At 37.0% G+C, this 22,150-nt stretch overlaps 1 protein-coding gene across 44 annotated transcripts in view; it reads right to left on the bottom strand.

The window, feature by feature from the left end:
• Rims2 (regulating synaptic membrane exocytosis 2) overlaps positions 1–22,150 on the bottom strand; it is a 427,098-nt gene that overhangs the window by 4,331 nt on the left and 400,617 nt on the right. For 42 of the 44 annotated variants that reach the window (XM_069991192.1, XM_069991193.1, XM_069991195.1 and 39 more), the window contains 3 exons: positions 3,415–3,556; positions 1,214–1,326; positions 795–896 (listed from right to left, as the gene is read on the bottom strand). In XM_069991192.1, the coding sequence (XP_069847293.1) occupies positions 795–896; positions 1,214–1,326; positions 3,415–3,556 (357 nt within the window). Of the gene's footprint in view, positions 1–794; positions 897–1,213; positions 1,327–3,414; positions 3,557–19,632; positions 19,972–22,150 lie in introns of those variants that run through there. The other 2 variants (XM_069991228.1, XM_069991229.1) reach the window with 2 other exon arrangements.

Below are 22,150 nucleotides of genomic sequence, written 5' to 3'. Positions count from 1 at the left end.
CATGTCCACTGATGTAAAAGTCATGATATTCTTTATGACAAAACAATTTTATTTTTATGAACATAAAAGGTAATGGCAATGTTGTACAATAAGCAATGCATCCTAGTTTTAAATTCCTGCAAGGATTGAAAAATTAAGATGTCAGTAGTGACGATGCTAAGGCTAGAAATGAAGTTTCAGAATTCTCAGTAATTGTTTCAAACATGTGAAAAGCATGTAAAACCACTGTGTCATTTTCCACAGCTTCAATTATCTTACATTCTAGTAACATTTCAGTATGAAATATATGACATAAAGTTAAATAATGACTCTTTTTCCTTACATACTACAGGAGGTAAAACTCTTACAATTAGAACATTTAGCATATATTGGCTTATGCTACCATGGAACTTATATTCTAATTTTAGAGTTTTAAGGGTGCCTTAGGTGAAACTTGAAGATCTAGATAAAACTGAAGAGCAGCACAAAACACTAGTTATTAAGAAAAGAGAACTTCTTATGCATATGTTGTGACAAAAATGAATCATCTAAATGTGATAGTTTTTATTTTAGGGATTTTTAATATATATGGAATTATTTAAGAGCTTATATTATTCTCCTCCAGTAAGAGAACACTTACTGAATTCAAGATAAACCTCAGACTACGATAGCCTGAAGCAAGTCAGATAACTGACTTATCTGTTAGCATCTTTAACTAAAATCTAAGTTTTTCAGCAATAAAAACAACACAGCTTCTAAATGAAAACACCATAGTTTAATAGACAATAATAGGAATATCTCTTCTGTTTCTTTACCTGGCAGTGTCTTGGAACCTGGTTTTACAACAAGGCCACGGGCCCGAATGATTTCCACCTCCAGCTGCCCCTTTTTGTCCATCATTCCTACCTGAATGTCACCTAATGGTGCAAGAAGAAGAAAAAAATGTGCTTTACCACACAAATGCATTAAGAGAAGTGCTTTCACCAAAGAACTTGGTTTAACAACAGTTTATCATTTCCCATATGTCTCCTTAAATTAAAAAAAAATGTTACCAGTTTTATCAATGTCTTCCTTTAAAGATCATCAGAAATTAAAATGAAAAAAAAAATTACTGTTAAAAAAAATCTCACTTTGTTTCTGCTAGTAATAGTGGTAAAGAGTCTATGAAATTAAAGGAATACAATTTTCAATATACTAAAGAAAAGCAATACAATTCCATGACAGAAAGCCTTACCCATTGCAGGAGTGGCCAGAGTCTGACGTCCCACTAGCTGAGCAGGGCCCAGCCCATCGAGGAAATCGCTGAACTGGCTATCAGAGGCCAAGCGGACACCGGGGAAAATCAAACTGAAAGCAAAATAACATATGGATGGAACCCTCAGTCCCATGTCTCTCTCTAGTCTACTTTATGTGGAAGCATGGCTGGTACCATTATTTTGTCACTGATATTTATTGGACCCCAACATCCCAGTCCACTTCCCATAACTCTTGCTCCATATTCTGTATGTCAATGTATGTCACATGAAGCAATTGTTACATGAGTGCAGACTTCTATTTATGTGTCTTCCTCTTTCTTGATCTGGAGGACAGAGGCTGTGATTTGTCAGCCATGCCCAGTACCTATTAAGCACCTATTCCATGGCAGGTTCTATAGTATTTAATCTAGTGGCCTAACTAGAAGACAGGTTCTATGATTTATCCTCTTTTATAGATGGAGAAACCCTTCTAGATTATTCTCATCAACATTTAAACATGCTACTATGTCTTCCATCTTACATAAATAATCCTTTCTACTGACTCCACTTCTCTTCCAAGTTAGCACCCCATTTCTTTCCTTGAAATTCCTTGAAAAACATGCCCTTAAATTATGTCTGCATTTATTCCCTTTTCATTCTCTCTTGAAACCAAAATTTCTTTTAGCAAAATTTACCTAATGGCCACAAAAGTAAATGCACTTATTACCACATTACTCAGTTTCATCTAACTCAACAGATTAGAAGAACCTGACTCGATGGATCTCTTCCTCTTCCTTGAGACGCTTTCTCCACTTCACTTCCTGCAGCCTCTAGGCTCCTTGCATTTCTCCTTCATACTGGTACTGACTAGCTTGATGTCTCCAGCTTGGTCCTCTTCTTTAGGCACAGCCTTAACTGATGTATAATGAGCATCTCTAGCCAAACCTGGCAGCCTTCCTTCACCTCTCAAACAAAACTAGTCCCCTCATAGGATCTCTGATATGAAAAACAGGTTTGTTTGTTTGTTATCTGTTTGAACAACAGATGTCTGGATCAGTAGAAGATAATATTTGTTAAAGTAATTTATTAGTATTTATCCTATTTATCTATTAGGAGGATAGCTATCTGGGGTCGAGGTCACAGTTTAAATGTTTTTATACCCCATGTAATATTTCATAATATTGGCTACACTTCTGTCTAAGCATTCAATGTTTCCATAGTGATGGAAGGTTAGTAAACCACACATCTATTGATTCCCTTTACACATCCATTTACAGACCTATAGTCATCATTAACATTAATTTATTTGTGATGGGGTCACACAATCCTTTATTTCCTTTTGTACTTGTACTGGGGCTTAAACTTAAGAACCTTGCACTTTCACTCAGCTTTTTGGCTCATGCAGATGCTCTTAACACTTGAGTCATACCTCCACTTTCAACTTTTTAAAGATTAATTGGAGATAAACTCTTGGGTTTATCTGCTTGGTCTGGCTTTGAACAGCAATCTTCATATTTTAGCATCCCTGAATAGCTAGTATTACAGGCATGAACCACCTGCTTGGCTATACAATGTTTGTAAAAACTTAGAAAAAAAATCTCAAAGATAGTTCATTCAAAGGAAAGGTTCATATAATTACATAGGGCCCCTATTTTGGGGGGAATTTCTTTTTGGATGTTATACTTCATGTAATTAAAATGCATTATATTTCACTTATTTTTATTTATTCATTTATTTTTATTTCATTTATTAGTTAACTTTATTAGTCGAAATAAATGATATGAAATATTGTTAGTACATAAAATTATTTTTTCATAATAACTTAAACACATTAAAGATGTTTAAAATTAGCATACTCTATGTGGTATGGTACTAGCACGCATTATTTTGGTGCTTTTATATATTATTTCAAGCTAGGGCAAGATATTTTATTTACATGTAATGTGAGAGTCACATTTTAACACCTTATCAGCAAAGGCTATCCTTATCCCCAAACCTATATCCTTTGATGGAAAAAGCCAGAAACAGCATACCACTCAGTGGCAGATCAGTAAAGTTCTCTTCACAGGAAGTCAGCCAGTGACGATGAAAATGGTTGCAGAGGGTGTGAGCTAGATTTTGTGAGAACAGAGGATGAACCAGACAAGAAGGCTACAAGGAAGGTGTGGAAGAGACACGCCTCTTAACCAGCCTTACTTACTTTCCTTCTGAGCTATAGCTGTTCATGCTGCCATCTGTAGATTCTCGGCTGGCCTGTCGAGTCATCCAGTTCCTCATCTCCACTGCCAGACCTGTTTCTGTACTTCTCTGCACAGTGCTCCGTAGTTTTTTACCCCCTGCTTCTGCAGAAATAAAAATCCAAACGACATCACAGCTTTGTTATTGCTATTGGGTAACAAAAATTATTAGCCTCAGGAATTCCTCAGATGAAAAGAACTGCATGGAGGCAAAGTATTCTTAAGGAAACACAGAGAAAAGGTATTTAAAACACTTTAAAACAATGTTTTGTTGGATCAGATAAAAATCTTGAAGCAGCACAAAATACCATTGTTTTATTTCCATTTAAAATAGTGTTCATGTGGTTAACATATTAAAAGATTCAATCTAAGAAAATAAAATGAGCTTCATTTTCACTATAATATTTGTCAGGTTAATTTATGCCTATCATTTTCGTGGTGATATTTAAATGCAAAAATAATTTATGCCTACCTTTTTTCCTCCTTTCCTTTTGTCATATTAAAAGAATTAAATCTTATACTATTTACAAAGAACAGATGGTGATAAATACTCAAATAGTAGCCTTAATTTTCACAAGAATATTTGCTTTTGGAGGGTGATAGATCTGCTTAACTTTCAGAGAGATTCTCAAGGGGAATGTAAGGATGCAAAACACCAGCAGTGTCAAGTTTTGATAGTCATGTCCCTATGGTAAAGAAGTGTACTGATGAAAGCCCATGGGAAGACCAAACAGGAAATAGAGTCATGTATTAATATGTGATAGAGGTAGGAAGTGATATCTGAAGGGGAGAAGGCTCTTCATAAAGGGAGTAGCATCTGATCTGGGTTTGAAAAATGGGGAGATTGGAAATGAAGGGAGGAGGAGAGGGAAGAGGAAACTGTGGGCAACGAAACTGTGTGGATAAATGTGTAAAGACAGGGATGGCTGTTTGTGAGAAGGAGGTGCAATGACCAAAGCACAGAGGAATGGTGAGCAAAGGGTAGACAAGAAACTGAGCTCAAATTATGAATGCTGGAATGTGGAGCTGACCGAACCCAAGTTGATTTTTTTTTTGTATTCACTTGCTTCTTCTCAGGCCTAAATATTCATCCTTATTGACTATGAATGCACTAGCTTTTGGGGATCTAACCATATGCAAGGCTCTCTAGTGGCTAGTATTAGTAAGTTCTTTTATTAGTGTCACGGACTTGCTGAAATGTCTTTGCCAAAGTGTCTTAATTTTGTTCACCACTTTGAAACACTGTTTTAAATCATCCATTCTCCACTTCCAACTTTAATGTACACTAAAATGTTTTAAAGTGTATACACAAAATATAAATTACGACTGATCTACAACTCAGTTCTATAACCTAAAGATGCCAATTTAGGCAATTAATAGCAAACATGTTGTACTGATATAAACCATAAAGGCATAGGCATTGCCCGTGGATGAAGGAAAGCTCTCATTTACAGAGGAGAGTTAGTTAATAAATATAAAAGGGATGATAAATTTAAAAATTACAAAAAATTTACAACTTCCAGTGGAATAAATGACTTAAGCAAGGCTTAACAATGAAGCCTAACACAAATAGAAAGCATAGTTGGAAAAAGGATGTTTCTATAAACCAAGTAATCATTCCACAAATTAGTTTTAAGCATTGAAAGAAAAAGAAAAGCTACATCAACATGAGAGATCTGGCACCTGTCATATTAATCAAGTGAATAACGGGACAATCATATGTATTATCTGATATAAAATACATAGTGTTACCTATCAAGTTGTTCTTAACAGCTTGTTTTCAACCAGATCTTCTGTTTTTCAAAGATACAGGGGATAAATAACAAGATAAATAACATACAAACAAAGCAACAGAAAAGCCTAGAATATGGGGTACTGTTAAGAGAATTAGTTTTGTCTCTTACAAAGTTAACATCATGAAAACACACAAGCTAAGATAATTGCTGTAAATTACAAGATAGAAAAGAGATGTGACTATCAGACATTGTAAGTATGCTTTGTCTTATTTGGAAAATTGGAACAAAATGAGGAAATTTGTAAAGAAATTAGTATAAAAGCAATTTTAAGACAGTAGGGAAAATCTGAATATGAATTAGATATTAGATTCAATTAGGAAATTTTTAGGTGGTTAACCACATGTATTATAATGATTTTCTTTATCATTAGAATACTACAAAGTTTAGAATTTAAATTTTATAACCTGACAATTCAAATAATGTAAAGAAAATAACAACTCCCCAAACATATTCATGAAAAAGAAAAATGTAGAAAAAGATGAGGCTGAAGAGTGGAATTTGATGTTCATGAGTTTAATATTTATGCTTTTATTTCAGAGTGTGCCTCAAATGACTACATCTGGAAGTAGTAGAATTTTTCCTAGCTATAAACTGGAATGATGGAAGGTGCTAGGCTGGTATGAGGAAGGCCAGCCAAGGGCTTAGAGTCTACTTTCCTGTCAACAATGTCCTTGTGAAAAACTGCCATCTAATGAGGCATACTTCAGTAAAGTTTGAAAATGCAAAATAAGGATATATACAGGAAATATATGACACAGAATTTCTAAAGATCTTAGGATATATATTTTTGCAATGCCAAAGATGCATCATTTCTTTTTTACTATTGACGCTACCAGACAGAAGTGACTTGAAAATACACTGTTATTAGGTGATGAGAACCAGCTACCACTTGTGTCAAAGAATAACAATATAATGAGCAAAGTAATCATTTTGTTTACATGTATCTTATTCCTAACAACTTAAAAAAAATCCCTATTTTCCTAGATCAATAGCATCAAAAGGCCCGGGAGACTACACAATTCCCTGAAACCACATTTTAACTGACAGAACCAGAGTTTGTATACAGTCTCCAGATCCCAAGTTCTCTTATCATTAATTTGTTGGCAGAAGTGCATGGCCAGCTGTCCATAGAGGTGACACGATGCTGATTGCAACAACATGTGGACAGTTCCTTTAGAAGTAGCCTGATGGAGGCCCAAAGACACATAGGTCCCATGGTTTCCCTTATTTGCAATAACTAGTGTATATATGAGACAAGCAGAAATGGTCAGATAAGTTGATGTTAGGCAAAATAAACCCCAAGATAAGGACTCAAATGGTTTTTCTTTCTTGTTATTGTTTCTAACATATTTATAAGATGATTTCTTTGTTGCTTTGTATGTCCTTCCCCCACGATATAAACCCCTGTTTTCACTGTATTTGATGTTGGTATAATTTGGGGAGGGGAAGGGAAAAAACAAATTGTCTAAATAGGGATACAGGTGGACCCACTGCAACAATGAGATGTACAAGACGTTATGCCGAAAAACGAACTTTACAACTTTGGCGCAAGCAACAATGCTTGATATGAAATTGCTCATGTAATTGTAAGCCCTCTGTACAGTATTTTCACAATAAAAAACACAATAATAATAACAACAATAATAATAAAAAGAAAGCTCCACCTCACAAAAGGAGCTGCAAGAAAACCTAAAAAAAAAAAAAGAAAAAAAGAAAAAAAGAAGTAGCCTGGTGGGGTAGGAAGAGCTTTCTTCCATTTAGAAGCTGGGCTAATTTGAGCAAGTCACTTACTCTGTCTTAGTTTTATCAATCTCTGAAATGATGATAATAATTAAATTATAATAATAACGCGTGCCTGATAGGTTGGCTAATGATTAAGGAAAATAAACATCTTCAGTGTGTAGAGAATGCCTGATACATAGAAAGTTTACAACTAATGGTAATGTTATTTAACAAGCTAGGGAATAAAAGTAGGGAAAAGTAGGCCAGCCTCAACCACTTATTGGCTCTGTGGGCTTCTCTGAGTCATATTCCCTGTCTGAGCTGTTGGCTTTTCATCTATAAAAATGGCGCAGGGAAGAATGTAGATGAATTTGATAAATTTCAGCCCTAATGTCTGAGTTTGTGTCAATGTATGATCAAGATCACAAGAGCATACATTGAGGAGATAGGCGACTCAAACAAAGAATTCTACCTAATAAGTATTCATAATAGCTTTTAAACTTTTTTATTTTATTTTTTTACAACTATGTATGGAGGTTCCCACTTATAGTAGCTTTAAAACTTGTCTTCTAAAATGTTGCATTATCTGACTTATTTATAAATTTATTTTTCAGCACCACAGAACCTTTGTGGTCACATACACAACAAAAGTAATTAAGCCTAAATATAGCACATTATGGTGATTCACACTTAGTGCAGATGTTTCATAATGCAAATAATACATGATTTATTATGTTATTCAACCTAAATATTGAGCATTTAACAGTGAGAAAGAGAGAATCTGAAGATGAACCTCATGATGATGTTACTTTACCTGGTAAAAGCCATGTTGCAGATGTAATTAAGGTAACTAATCAGTCAGTTAAAACATAGGGACATTATCTTAGTGAGTCTAGTATAACCAGGAAAGTCTTTTAACAGAGTGCTTTTCTGGCTAGTTCCAAAACTGGAAATCAGAGGGATCTGAAAATCAGGAAGGATTCAATGTGTCTTTGATGGTTTGAAGATCAAAGAGCAACCATTAGCCACTGACCAATAGCAAAAAAAAAAAAAAACCCAAAACAAAAAACAAAAAAAAAAGGACCTCAGGCCTAAAACTTCAAAGATTCAAAATTTGCCATCATCTTGAGTGACACAATACACCTTGATATCAACCTTGTGATATGCTAAAGAGAAAATCCAGTCACACTGTGAACTCATAAATGGGTGTTGTTTTTCACCTGCTAAATTTGTGATAATTATTACACTAGAAAACTAATACCATAAATTCTAAGTCTCTGTATGATTTTTTTCAAGTTGGAAAACTTAAAAATATTATGACTACCAACTAAAAATTAAAAAACATGATTTTTGAAAAAAGTATATAGATATACACACAGAGGCATATATTCATATATGCATAATATAGGTCTATGTATTGACATATTAAAAATAGTCTTATAGCTATCCCGTGCATATAAGGTATTTTAGGCTTGTAGAGAAGTGGTCTGCAGATAAATATCAATTTCTTGGATTGCTGAATCTCACAGGCAGTTGGCAGCACACAGGAACTGTCCTTCTTATTCTGGTCTGCTTAACTGCATGGCTCATTTACTTGGTACCTTCTGTATTCAAAGAAAGCCACCTGATTAACTGTAAGACCAAAGAGTTGTTTTTTGCTAATATATGAAAAACAGAAAACTATTTGAATGGCTTGACAACAAAAATCAAAAGGTCCTCATTGCTATTACTTGGGAACTGATCTATGTACTAGTAAGGGCAGGACTTACAATCTTGGTAGACTTTGCATGTTGTATTTTCTTTTTAGTCTCAGAGCTTGAACTCTGGGCCTGGGCACTGTCCCTGAGCTCCTCAGCTCAAAGCAAGTGCTCTACCATTTGAGCCACAGTGTCACTTCTGGTTTTCTGGTGGTTAATTGGAGATAAGAGTCTCACAGCCTTTCCTGCCCGGCTGGCTTTGAATCATGATCCTTAGATCTCTGCCTCCTGAGTAGTTAGGATTACAGGCGTGGGCCACCTGTGCCTGGCACATGTTGGATTTTCTTGATATCAACATAAGAAATGATTTATGGAAACAAGTTGATGGATTCAAAAAACTATCTTTAATTTTTATTTTAGACCTCAATTTATTGGCTCAAAGTTAGTAAAGCATTGTCTCGCATTTTATTCAAAATTACTATTTTTCAGTGAGTATAATTTAGAAAAGCCATTTATATTATATCTAAGAATTCTGATGGAGGGAGGGGGTAATAAGTTGGACAGGTTCGCCCTCTTTTGTACTTGTCATTTTATTGTATTTTCTTCTGTTCTCTAACGTTGCTATTACAGGACTAAGGTTAATCAATTGAAAGCCCGTTAGAAAACTATCAAGCCTTTATCCAAAGTTAAACAACTGAATCATGTACCCTGTCTTTTAGCTCTGTATTTCTTTTCTTTTCTTTTCTTTTCTTTTGTCGGTCATGGGGCTTGAACTCTGGGCCTGAGCACTGTCCCTTAGCTCTTCAGCTCAAGGTTAGTGCTCCACCACTTGAGCCACAGCACCACTTCCGGCTTTTTCTGCTTATGAGGTGATGAGGAATCAAACCACGGCCTCATGCATGCAAGGCAAGCATTCTACCCAGAGCCACCTTCCCTGCCCCCATATTTTTTAAATTTAATTTTATTGTCAAGGTGATGTACAGAGGGGTTATAGTTACATATGGGAGGTAATGAGTACATTTGTTGTCAAACATTGTTCATTGATAATTTCAATGGATGTAAAGGCCTTCCTTATCTTCCAATGTGGAGGAGACAAGATACCTTTCCAAAGATGTCCACATCCTAAAACACAGACTAAAAAATACATTATTGTCCATTGCAAAGGGGAATTTAGGCTGCAGAATAAATTAAGTTTGCTAACCAGCCAATAGGGAGAGACTATCCTGGATTATTCAGGGGGAGCCACATGCAATCACAAAGAATCTGAAAGTGTAAGAAAAAGGGAGAGTCCCAACACGATGTCATTATGGAAAAAAAAAAAAGTTAAGAGAAATGCAATCTGATTGAAAGGGGATAAAATAAGGTAAAAGAGGTAAAAGAAGTGAGGTTTTACAAGCTTGAATGATAAAGCAAACAAACAAGAAATGGAATCATGCCTACAGCCTATGAACAGAAATACAGCACATGCAATGTTCAATGTATATATGTGAAAATAAAACTAGGTAACTTGAAAGAATGAGTGAGTTGGAGCAGACAGCCCCTGTATTTCTTAACTGTTAGATCTGGCCTGACCATGCATCAACCACACTGATCAATACCTGTGCCTGCCTCTCTCTCAAGAGACATGCAATATTACCCATCCCTTTACAACTTTATGGTTAAATATTTTGGAGGCAATATTCCTAGAATCGGATTTATCTATCTAAAATTCATAATTATTTTTCTATATTATCAGTGCATATTAATGTACAGAGGTTAACTGTGTTAAGTTCATGCATGCATATCATATGCTTTGATCACATCATACTAATACTCATTCTTGGGTATAAGGTTGGGAAAGCTAGGCTATGCCATAGAAGATATGACGTTTTAACAAATAGTGACTAATGACAATGAGGTAACATACTCCATCTCAAAGTGCTTTGAAAATTGTAAAATATTATAAAAATTCTTATTTGAAAAATGACAGGAGTGACATGTGAAATTGTCCTAAACTTATAGGATGCAAAGTATGTGTAAATCACCAGGGCCCTGCCACACAAAGGGAGAGAGCCTGCTGGACAAATGGGGCCAGGAAGACTCGAGTTACACTTGAAACTGAGCGCAAACAAATGAACTGAAAAGTTACAGAATACTGAAGGTGTGGTATAGAAAAAAATTACTATCTTACCTTACACAATTGTCCTGGACTCTCAATAACAATTCAGTTTGTAGGCCTGAACTAACAAGAAGCAGGCCATGAGAACTATGGAGCTTCCTCTTCAGTGCAAACCTCTGTGGTCATGGAGAATAAACGAGAAAGAAACATCTCCCAGAAAACTGAATGTCAGGGGAACAAAAATGTATTCTACTGTCAATTCTTGCCATTCCTACCAAGGGAAGCTTGATAATTCCTATGAATATCTGTTTTGAGTTTCCTAATCATGTCTTTTTCAGTAGGAATTTAATTTTGGTTGCTCTGACATTACATTTCTACTTCATTGAAATTTGATAGATTGGATAATTAATAGTTATATGTACAGGTTATCACACCATTAAAACCAAAACTGATATGAGGAAGAGCTAGAACATGAAAGTACATGTCCCTTAAAAGTCCTGGATTTTAACGGATGTGTTTAAAGTTGTCTTTCTGAGGGACTGATTACATTCTATATGCAATTCCAAGAGTGTGTATTTGGGCAGCCAAGTCTTAAGGCCTAGGTGCTGTCCCTGAGCTTCTTTTGCTCAAGGCTAGTGCTTTACCATTTGAGTGACAACTTCATTTCCAGCTTTAATTGGAGATAAAAGTCTCACAGACAGCCCTACTTGAGCTGGCTTTGAACCATAATCTTCAGATCTCAGCCTCATGAGTAGCTAGGATTACAGGTGTGAGCCACCGGCATCTGGTAACAACTACTATTTAAAAAAAAACCAAAAAACTAAAAATAAGTAATTATCTGCGCCTAACAGCTGTTTATTTTAACTACAATTATTTTATTGTATAGAGCAGATGTTTAGTAATGTCTACCAGCAAAATTTGAATGAATTTTTTTTGTTATTGTCAGTCATGGGGATTGAACTCTGAGCATGGGCACTGTTCCTGAGCTCTTCTTCAGCTCAAGGCTAGCGCTCTACCACTTGAGCCACAGTACCACTTCTGGCTTTTTCTGTTTATGTGGTGCTGAGGAATCAAACCTCATGCAGGCGAGGCAAGTACTCTACCACTGAGCCACTTTCCCAGCCCTTTGAATGCATTTCTAAGAAAATAACTATCCCTCAGTTGAAGAAGTTAAAACCTGTCTCTTGCTTTGCTACTAAGCTACTGAGGCCGAGAAGAAGCCTGTGGGCCCATAGGCTTCCACTACCATGAGAGTGCTGACCAGGGTATGAATTGTAGAAGTGAGACTGGTGCCAAGTAGCAGTTGAACATATTTGCAGGACTAGCTCTGTCGTGTGGTTTGCCCTCATTCTCAGTCTTTAGTTCAGGTTCTCCAGCCTTTCTAGAGATTCTGTGACCTATGCAGGGTCCAATGGCAAATACCTTTTCTGCCTAAATTGCCAGAATTGATTTGTCATCCTAAATAACACTTACTTCACATGTTTCATTTGGGATCTGATTTTAAAAATGTGTTCCTAGTTTATGCGTAGATAAAGATATACAATTCCTGAGTGTAGTACAAAGAATGTGTGATGTTCAAGCACTCTTGTACCTGCCAGAATATTGTCCCTTTCAGCAATAATAGCTTCTTTATATTGTATGATTCATACAACCAGCAAGGTACTTGTTTATCTATTCATTTATATATATACTTGCACATATTTGTTAAGTACTTAGTAGGCGTAAGGTACTGTGGGAGTTAATAAAAATAAGCAACATAGGATCATATAATTTCTAATTATATACTTTTTTTTTTGCCAGTCCTGGGGTTTGACTCAGAGCCTGAGCCTCTTTTGCTCAAGGCTAGTACTCTACCACTTGAGCCACAGCGTTACTTCTGGCTTTTTTTTTTTCTTCTGTTTATATGGTACTGAGGAATCAAACCCAGGCCTTCATGAATGCTAGGAAAGCACTCTACCACTAAGCCACATTCCCAGCCTGTACGATTCTTTTTATTTAGTAGGTGAGATAAGATAGGAAACTATAGTCTAAGGCATTATGTGTACTATGAGGAGCACTGCATAACTAGAGCGGCATTGTTCCACAGAACTTTCCATGAATGATAAAATGCTCTTTAAGATTAAACTTCCCAATAAGGCATATAGTTACTGAGCACCTGAAATATGGTTGTATGACTATATGCTTGTGTGACTGGGGAACTAAATGGTTACTGTAGCTTATTTGAATTTCAGTAGCCACCGATGGCTAGTGCCTCATGTGTTGAACAACAGAGATAACAGAGATTCAGGCAAAGGTACAAATATTTTGAAATAGGTTCATAAGGGAAGGGTGAACAAAAATAACACTAATTTACATTCTCCAAGATAGATATTTTGATGGGCAGACATTTCACATAAAAATAAAGAAATTAAGTATCTGCTTGATTCACAGAACTAGGCATCGATAAACCATTATTTCAAATTCTGCCTGAAGAAGCTCTTATAGTTTCTGAACACCTCACCTCACAAAGGATATGTGCAGGACACTGGTGGGCAGATGCATATAAAGTATAGAGGAAGGTAATGGACAAAACCTGGAGATAAACCGTACGGAGGCTTAGATGAAGATGTATTTAAGGTTTTGAGTTTTTGATGTACTGAAGTTTCAGAGTAGTGTCAAGATCAAGATGATGCTTAAGTAAGCTATACAGGCAGAGGGATCCTGAAAACAGAGTAGACTGAGAAGTTACAGATGACCTCAAAGATGAATGGAGGTCTCAGATTATCGAAGTGTCCATGAGAATAGGAAGAATAAAAGAGAACTAAGAAGAGTTGGGGAGGAAGCATTCCTTTTGCAGATAATGCACACTGTTCCCACAATTAGTCAATTAATGTGTTTTTGTTTGCCCCAAATAAAAACTTGAAAATTTTTGTCTTATACTTTTACAGATGTTGTTACTTTCCTGGCACCTTATTTAAGAGACTAAGGGAATAAATGATCACTTATAGATCTCTTCAATTTAAATAGCCAAAAAATCCCCTGTATTTTAGTCTCATTTAGTAAAATCTAAATCTCAATAAATCATGCTTCATTTCCTTTGCTCATGATGATCCAGAAAAAAGTAGTGCACATGGGATCTCTAAGAAGTGGCCATGCAGAGACAGGAGCGATGGCAGGAAATAGGCAAGAGAGCTCAGAGGCTCCCATTAGCCTTCTGACTCCTGTTATAAACCCATGTGAGCCTGGTGGAATTTCTGTTCATGGCTTTTGGAAAGCATCACTTACATGAAAACAAATCCTACTTTTCAGCTGAAAAAAAGATACTTACAGGGCTGGGAAGGTGGCTCACTGGCAGAGTGCTTGCCTTGCATGCATGAGGCCCTGGGTTCGATTCCTCAGCACCACATAAGCAAAAAGAAAAAAAGCCAGAAGTGGTGCTGTGGCTCAAGTGGTAGAGCGCTAGCTTGAGCTGAAGAGCTGAGGGACAGTGCCCAGGCCCAGAGTTCAGGCCCCATGACCGGACCCAAGAAAAAAAAAAAGATACTTACAAACTGGACTTGCTATATTATTATGCTAGCTTTTTCTTCACTTGTTCAAATAATATAATAAGTAGGTAAATCTTCCTCCTCCCCAATAAAATATTAAGACCTGAGTTCAAACCTGAGTGTCAAATTAACACAAATAAGAAAAAACTCACTATAACACGAGATAGAATAAATATACAGAAAATCTTGTTGAACCTATAATAAAGACTTACTCGAACACAGCAGAGAGCATTTTCATGATAATACAGTCCTTAGGAATAGGTTGCTGCCATTACAACATTCTAGTGGGTTTCTTTTGTAAGTCATTATATATAAAATGTCTCCATAGGGAAACTACATCCTATTACTGGTTTTGTTGAGTGAACCTACCAAAGGATAAACGCAAACTGAGGCTTTATTTGACTTTCATATTGAAGTTTTCACTACTTTAAGGACTCTGAGCAGTGAAAGATTCTGATTCTTAGATTAAAAAGGTAATGTGGGACTGTTCCTTATTTTTAAAAATTCCAACATCTTCTGCTTTACTTTATCTGTCTTGAATATAAATCTGATATGAAAAGGTTATGCTATTATTGAATATGATACAAACTTATTTAGAAATAATTTATTATAATATTCATAATCTAGGAAAAATAAGATCTCCTATAAAAAGATCCATAGAAGCTTATAACCATCTGTCCTGCTCCCAAGTTTGGCTTTTCAGAAGATATGCAAAAATGTTGATTGCTGCATTTGAAAGTTTAGACCATATCTAATGCATAATATAAATATGTATATTCACATATAATGGACAGCAATCACACTGACATTTAGCTTGAAAAGAATGGTAGAACTATTAATAGACATTTAGTGAATACCAATTGTGCAAGTATGATGTCTGCATTTAAAATAACTATATTTAAATATATGGAGAATTTTTATTTCAATAGAGCACAGGCAAACTTCTAATTCAATAAAATAGGATTGATTACTAAGAATTATGTGTATTATTTGCTATCACAAAGATTAGAAAAAATATCTTCATATTTATCTTACTAGATCAACACCCTCTTCAAAGAGTGGAGGTGTTACACTGGTCTTTAAAAAAAAAACAAAAAAAAATGGGGTTTCACTGTGTAGGCAAGGTTGGCTCAAACATTCAATCTTCCTGTCTCTGACTCCCTAGTGTGGGAATTGCAGGTTGTACAACCATGCTAGGCTAAACAGGTCTTTTATTTCAATTTTTTAATTAACTCCTCATAACTTTACTATCACATGCAAAAAGTCTTTTCTCAATTTCCTAGTGATTTTTAAACTAGTCCTATTTTATGATGATATTCCCATAATTTAATTTTCACTCTACTAGCACTCAAAGAAATTAGATAATTTATTCTGTTAGTGTTGTTAATAGAATTTCTTTTATATGATTGGCAAGCTATATTTTTTATTTTTGTTGGTTGTGAGACTTGGGAACTTGGACACTGTCCTTGAGCTCTTTACCTTAAAGCCAGGGCTCTACCACTTTGAGCCACAGCACCACTTCCAGTTTTCTAGTGGTTACTTGGAGATAAGAGTCTCATGGACTTTCTTGCCTAGGCTGGCTTTGAATTTTGATCCTCAGATCTCAGCCTCCTGAGTAGCTAGGATTACAGATGTGAGCCACCAGTACTTGACTGTCCAACTATTCCAAAGGTGGCAGGCCATAAAATTGGGAAATCCAAATTCTTTCCATATTATGTACATAACTAAAAATCACTGACACAATCACCCAGACGACCCACGTATCAGGAAAAGGGCCACTTTCCTGCATTATGTGGCCATGATGATTTCTCTTTGGAAACAATGGATAGGAAGGTGTAGGGCTGCTTCTCCTGCCAAGAATGATAACATTTTCTAGAAATAGTTCCTTCTCTCTTAGAACTGCCTGTCATATTTATACACCCAATATACACTGATATTCTACTAATGTAGAATATTTCTACTCAACGTTGGGACAAAGTAGTTCATATAATGAGAACAATACTTTCTCATAGGATTCAATGATCAATACACAAATGCAACTTTTAAACTGTGAAATAACAGAAACAGTGCCATTATTACTTCCCCTTAAAAAATAAGCTCAGCCATTTGAGAGACATCTATCTGGAAAATACCCAGGGACAAGTGTAAAAACAACGCTTGCAAGTACATGAGAGATGCCACACATGCCAGTGGACAATCTTGGTTCATTTAAAGGAAGCCCTTTCCTCTTCACTGAAGTCAGCCCCACAAGGTTTGCCACCATAGGCAAGTTGTTTGACTTCTTTGAGCCTCTATTTTCCCAAGGGTAAAATGAGGGAAACAACAAGTTCCTTGAAGATTTACTATGCAATCTGTGGCACTTAGAAGGTATACAATGCATGGTAACTAGTTACTGTACTTGGTTTTCTAGACTACTGAATATCATAAGGACATGGAATGTGGTAGAGATGTAATATACAAAACTCTGCAGTTAGGATTATATGCTCCAGACTCAGATAATGGGATTAGGTTTTGTGACACTTACTGGCTGTGGAATCTGGGCAAACTGTTTTGAAAGGTATGCAAGAAGCCACTGATATCAGATAGTAAGAAACTGGTGTCATGTTTCCTGAACCACACTTTCCAAGGGCATCCTTCTCTAACTCCTAAAACAGGTGTTCTTATAATTTCCAATTTCACTTGTACTTGAGTTAAGCAACACTTATCTTAGTTGTAATTACACTGATGCCTATTGATTATCTTTATCTCTATTTCTATATCACATACAGTGTAAGGAGAAAATCTACTTAATTCAGGGATTGTCATAGCTATGAGCACAGTAAATATCCCCAATAAGTATTTTGAATGAATGAGTGAAAAAAAATGTCTTTACTGACTTCCAAGACTCCTCATGTAGAATAGTAATGCCTAGAGATTTTAGGTAAGAATGAACTTCTGTGAATGTACTTCTGTGATTAGCTATTTTACAATTTCTGCAAACATGAAAAAGAAGAAGGAGGAGGAGGAGGAGGAGGAGGAAGAGGAAGCAGCAGCAGCACAAGTTATTGTTGGGAAAGGAAAGACTTCTCTCTCTCTTTCATTACTAAATTCAGCCAAATCATAGTCAACCAGAGTGAAAAATCATATTTTAGGATAAAATTACTTTCTTTGTAAATTAAAATCGTTTTCACAGTTATGACTGTAAAAACATGTGCAAGTATGTTATCCACATGACCTTCATGTGTCCTGTGTGGGTGTCTCAATAGAAAAAGAAAATTTGTAGAAAGGCGTTTTTCCAGGCCAGTGATTCCTTACTCTTCTAACTCTGCAGGGTATGTTGAAATAGCTTGGAAAGTCTCAGGACATTCAAGGGTGAAGAGTGTTGTGAAATTAAACAGGAAAGTTAAGATTTCTTTTCTTGTCTGCAAAACAACCTTAAGCCCTTGAAAAGACCTCTCATTTATGTAGAGTGCCTCCTCTCTCATTACCAGTAGAGGAGTATATAATTCACTTTAAAAATGCTACCTTCCTTACAGAACATTTTGTTTTGGCAACTCAAAACAGGGTACTTTTGTGATTATTGTGCAATATCACAGAACAGGAATCTGTTCCAACTGCCCATGCACAGATATAGGAATTTCCTTTGGGATTAGTCTTTATAAGCCAAGGCTAAGTGAATGTACTTTGAATTTTGAAAACAAAATTACACATTTAAAGTTGTTCTTACTACCTCAAAAAGGCTTTTAGGCTTTGTAACTCTAACATCTTATTTTTAACTTGATAATAGCTGCTATGAAGCAAACTCAAGACCAAAGACTTGTAAAAATTAGAAGCTGAGAAATGAATCAGGAATGTTTTATTCCAATATATGTATTCTCTGGTACACCTAAGCTTGAGTTTTAGCCTCATTAGTTCCTTAGGTAGTTACCATGGGCCAAGTATTCACACATGATAATATTCCATAGCATAGGAGTTGACTACATAGGTTGTGTTGGTAACTGCCTGGGTTCAAATGCAAACTCCACTGCTCCCTGTGTGGCAAGTTTCTGAAACTTTTCTTGCCTCAGTTTCCTTATTTGTAAACTAGAGACAATGAAAGTACTGCTTTCATAAGGATGTTAGAGGCTTAAAACAGTAAATACATGCTAAGACCATAAAACAATGCCTAGAAGTTTTAGTTACAATTATGATTACCAATTTATCCAACTTTATATTTCAACTTTTTGATTTGTTTATATGTTTCCTAGAATTTTAGTTATTTATTTATAGAAGACAAACCAGAAAAAGACTAGTATGAAAGTTAAAAGTCATGTTTACATGTTTTCAACTCTGCTGTTGTATTTATATTGATTTATATCAAAATATTGCAACAATAGCTAGGAAAAACTAATACATTAGTTTGAAGAGCACTTTCCTGACATATTAATCTTTATTCTTCACCTTTCCTGTCTCTCGCCAGAGAAAATAAGGAAAAAAAAATATTTCCACCTGTTTTAAAGCCCATAGATAATGCCTTCTAAACTAGAGCTAGTACAAATTTCTTATGAAGAGATCATTGTCACAGAATAAAAACAAAACATAGTTAACAATAGGACTAATGTAAAATAACTGAACTACTCTGGATATATTTCTAAAGATCGATTCAGTTTGTAACTTATAAATGAACAAAGAATTTTCAAGGATGTCAATAATTTGACTTAAAGTTATATTTTCAGTGTTGTTACATTTTACATCATAATTCTTCAGGAGGAAAACACATGTTGTTTAGCCAAAACTTTTTTCACTAGTTTAATACAGCAGGACCCCTTGCATTAGCTTAACTACTGGCATCACTGGAACACCACAGATGGCCATCCAGCCCTCAGGTTCATAGCATGGTGCCTTGCGAACAGGTTCTCAGTGTCCACAGCATGAAGTTTGCTCTATCTCCCCTACCTGACAGCTCCATGGTCCTTCCCTTACTCAGACCGTGGTTGTCTCAGACTAAGTCTGTTTCAAAATTCAAAGCTGCGGTGCCTTTGGCTTTTAAGCGCTTGGGTCCTCCAGATTAAACGCTAACCTGGAGTGAACAAAAGCCAACTCGGTAAGGGCCACCCAGGAGGCGCAGCCTGGCCTCCCGCAGGTCTCCTGCTCGCCTAACTTCCCAGCACTTGGTAATTAAGTTCACAGGAGGGCCTCTTCCCAAGAGAGCGCCTGTGGAGCTCCCCAAGTAACCCATCAACAGCGCTTCCCGCCCCCGGAGCGCACCAGGGGTCTCGGTCCCTGCTATGCTTAGACTTCTCGGTGGGGTCACCAGCTCCGGCCCACGAGGGAAATCTATCTACCCTGATAAAGACAAGTCAACAACAGGGGCAGGGGGTCTCACCACCTTCTTCCTCCTCCAGGGAGTTCATGCAGGGAAAGTAGCCGGCCAGCGCCTCGAAGGAGGCCGAGAGGCTGCTCCCGCTCGGGGAGCGCTGCATGGAGCGCCCCGCAGCGCCGGCGCCCCCCAAGCCCTGCCGGCCCATCTTGGACGACGACCCGCTTTTCCCGCGGTACAAGATGCGAGGCGTGTTGGCGGCTGGGGCGCGGAGACCGCGGCGGGTCCCGAGCCAGCGCGTTGGGGACCGAACTCTGGCCCGGAGAACCTGCTGTCCCGGAGGCCGGACCTCCGCTTTGCTGGGGAGAGGTCCAGAAGAGGGGATCCCGGCAGTGGCTCGCTGCTCGCAGTGGAAGTCCTGCGTCTCGCCTTGGGGAGCTGAGGATCCCCGAGGCTGGAGCCGCCGTCTCCGCGCCCTCCCTTGTCGGGGGATGCTGCCGAGGCTGCGCCCCGCCAATCGGTGCCCAGACCGGGAGGCGCCCCCACCCCCACCTCCACAGGTCCCGGCGCGCTCCCACCGGCTCCGGCCGGCCGACCCCCAGTGGCTGGTGCGGTTTCCTCCTTTCGGTAGTGAGGGCCAGAGGACGATGACTAATTAGGTGTAAGGAGCTGGGGTATCACACATTGTTAGGAATCGGGAGCATTTCTGGTAGTCACTTTCCCTTCCCGCAGGTTCACTTAACAATCTGTCATCACCTCATGCAAAGACAGGGAATGCTGCAATTTTCAAGTGCTAAAACAAAGGCTTTCCAAATTTATCAAGTTTCAAGAAAGCCTGAATCAATGTTTTGTCGTTCCTTATTAACAACAACAACAACAAAAAAAAACAAAAAGGAAGCAAAAAGTTTTTATTAAAACAAACTCTAACCCCCCCCCCAAAAAAAAACACCAAGTGTTGGGAGGAACTCCCTCACAATGTTGCTGTTAAATTTTGGGGATTCTTAATTCAAAACAATAAGCTACCCTTGTTGCTTAGAACAATAAAGACAGATACCATTAGACCTAACATCTAAGTAAAAGGTTATTCTTTAATATAAATTTGGAAGTAACACAGATACACTAGAACAAAGAAACTTACAAGAAAAGTAACATGATGTATTTTGTAAATTGCAAAGGGACCAGAAGATGAAGCAACTGATTCCACTATTAGGAGTCAAAGGACACCTTAGCCTCACATTTTTGTAACCTCAGGCAAGTCATTTAACTTCCCAGGTTTTTTTTTTTTTTTTTTTTTTTTGGTTGGTCATAGGGCCTGAACTCTGGGCCTGGGCGCTGTCCCTCAGCTCTTCAGCTCAAGGCTAGTGCTATACCACTTGAGCCACTGCGCCACGTGTCTGGCTTTTTCTACTTATATGGTGCTGAGGAATTGAAGCCAGGGCTTCATGCATGCAAGGCAAACACTCTACCACTGAGCCACCTTCCCAGCCCCTAACTTCCCAGTTTTTAACTCACACACTTACATGAGTCTTTACTTAATGTACTGGAATATTAAAATACCTTCAGTTAATAGTAATTAATCGAATTCCTAGTATATACAAGAAACCTTTGTAGATGTTTATAACTGATCAAAGCAGCTAAAATTCTGTTGTCATGGAATTTACATTCTGTGTGTGTGAGAGAGACACACACAATACAATAAATCAAGAAGTGACATAGTTTTAAGAGGGGTGATAGATGCAAATAAAGTTAGGGGGTATGGGATACATTGTAATTTAGACAGGGTTCTGAGGGCATCTCACTACAAAGTAATGTCTCAGAGGTAGAGAGAAATGGCAGAGCATAGGCCCTGAGTTGTGATGCTGTGACACAACCATGGTATACCAAAGAAGCCAGGGTGGCTGGAGGGGAGCAAGTCAGAAAGGGGTGGGTCACACATAGGCTTTTAAGGTATTCTATGAATTTTGGTCATTAGACATCATAATTCAGAAGATATAAAACATGCATGCCAATAATAACCCTCTCAGATATTTCTAACCATTAGAAAACTTTCAGCATAAATAGTATCATTGTAACAAAAGAGATGTTTTGGTTATTTAGACTTCAGTTTCATGCTTCTATTTCTCTGACACACTTGCCTTTTCTCGATGATTTTCCTATAACTGTTAGTTTAATTTCCTATTCTTTATTCTCCTTGCCAATATCAGAATTTCAAAAGAACATTGATAAAATCTAGAACTCCAGGAGCACTTTTGAAAATACTATAACATATCACTTTTATCCAGATAATAGAAACTTTTTTTTATTAAAAGAGTCTTTCATTAGAAGAATAAAGAGAATCAAAATTTTGGAAATTCAAATGAATACACTGAAAGTCATCTGTTTTTTGAACTATGAGTCATAAATTTTTAATGAATTATGAAAAAACTAGGTTTTGATCAACATTTTTAAAGAATAAGTTGAATTAATCAGAGTTGAACTCAGGTAGTATATCAATTGCTACATTTTTTTATGGATATGCATGTGTGTGTGAACACATGTGTAATACAGTATCTAAAATATGTTTCTCACTGTCAAAAAAGTTTGA

The sequence above is a fragment of the Dipodomys merriami genome, unplaced genomic scaffold (genome assembly GCF_024711535.1).
Source record: "Dipodomys merriami isolate MVZ:Mamm:240054 unplaced genomic scaffold, mDipMer1.0.p SCAF_4, whole genome shotgun sequence".
Classification (NCBI taxonomy): Eukaryota; Metazoa; Chordata; class Mammalia; order Rodentia; family Heteromyidae; genus Dipodomys; species Dipodomys merriami.
This window is presented reverse-complemented; position numbering and strand designations above follow the sequence as displayed.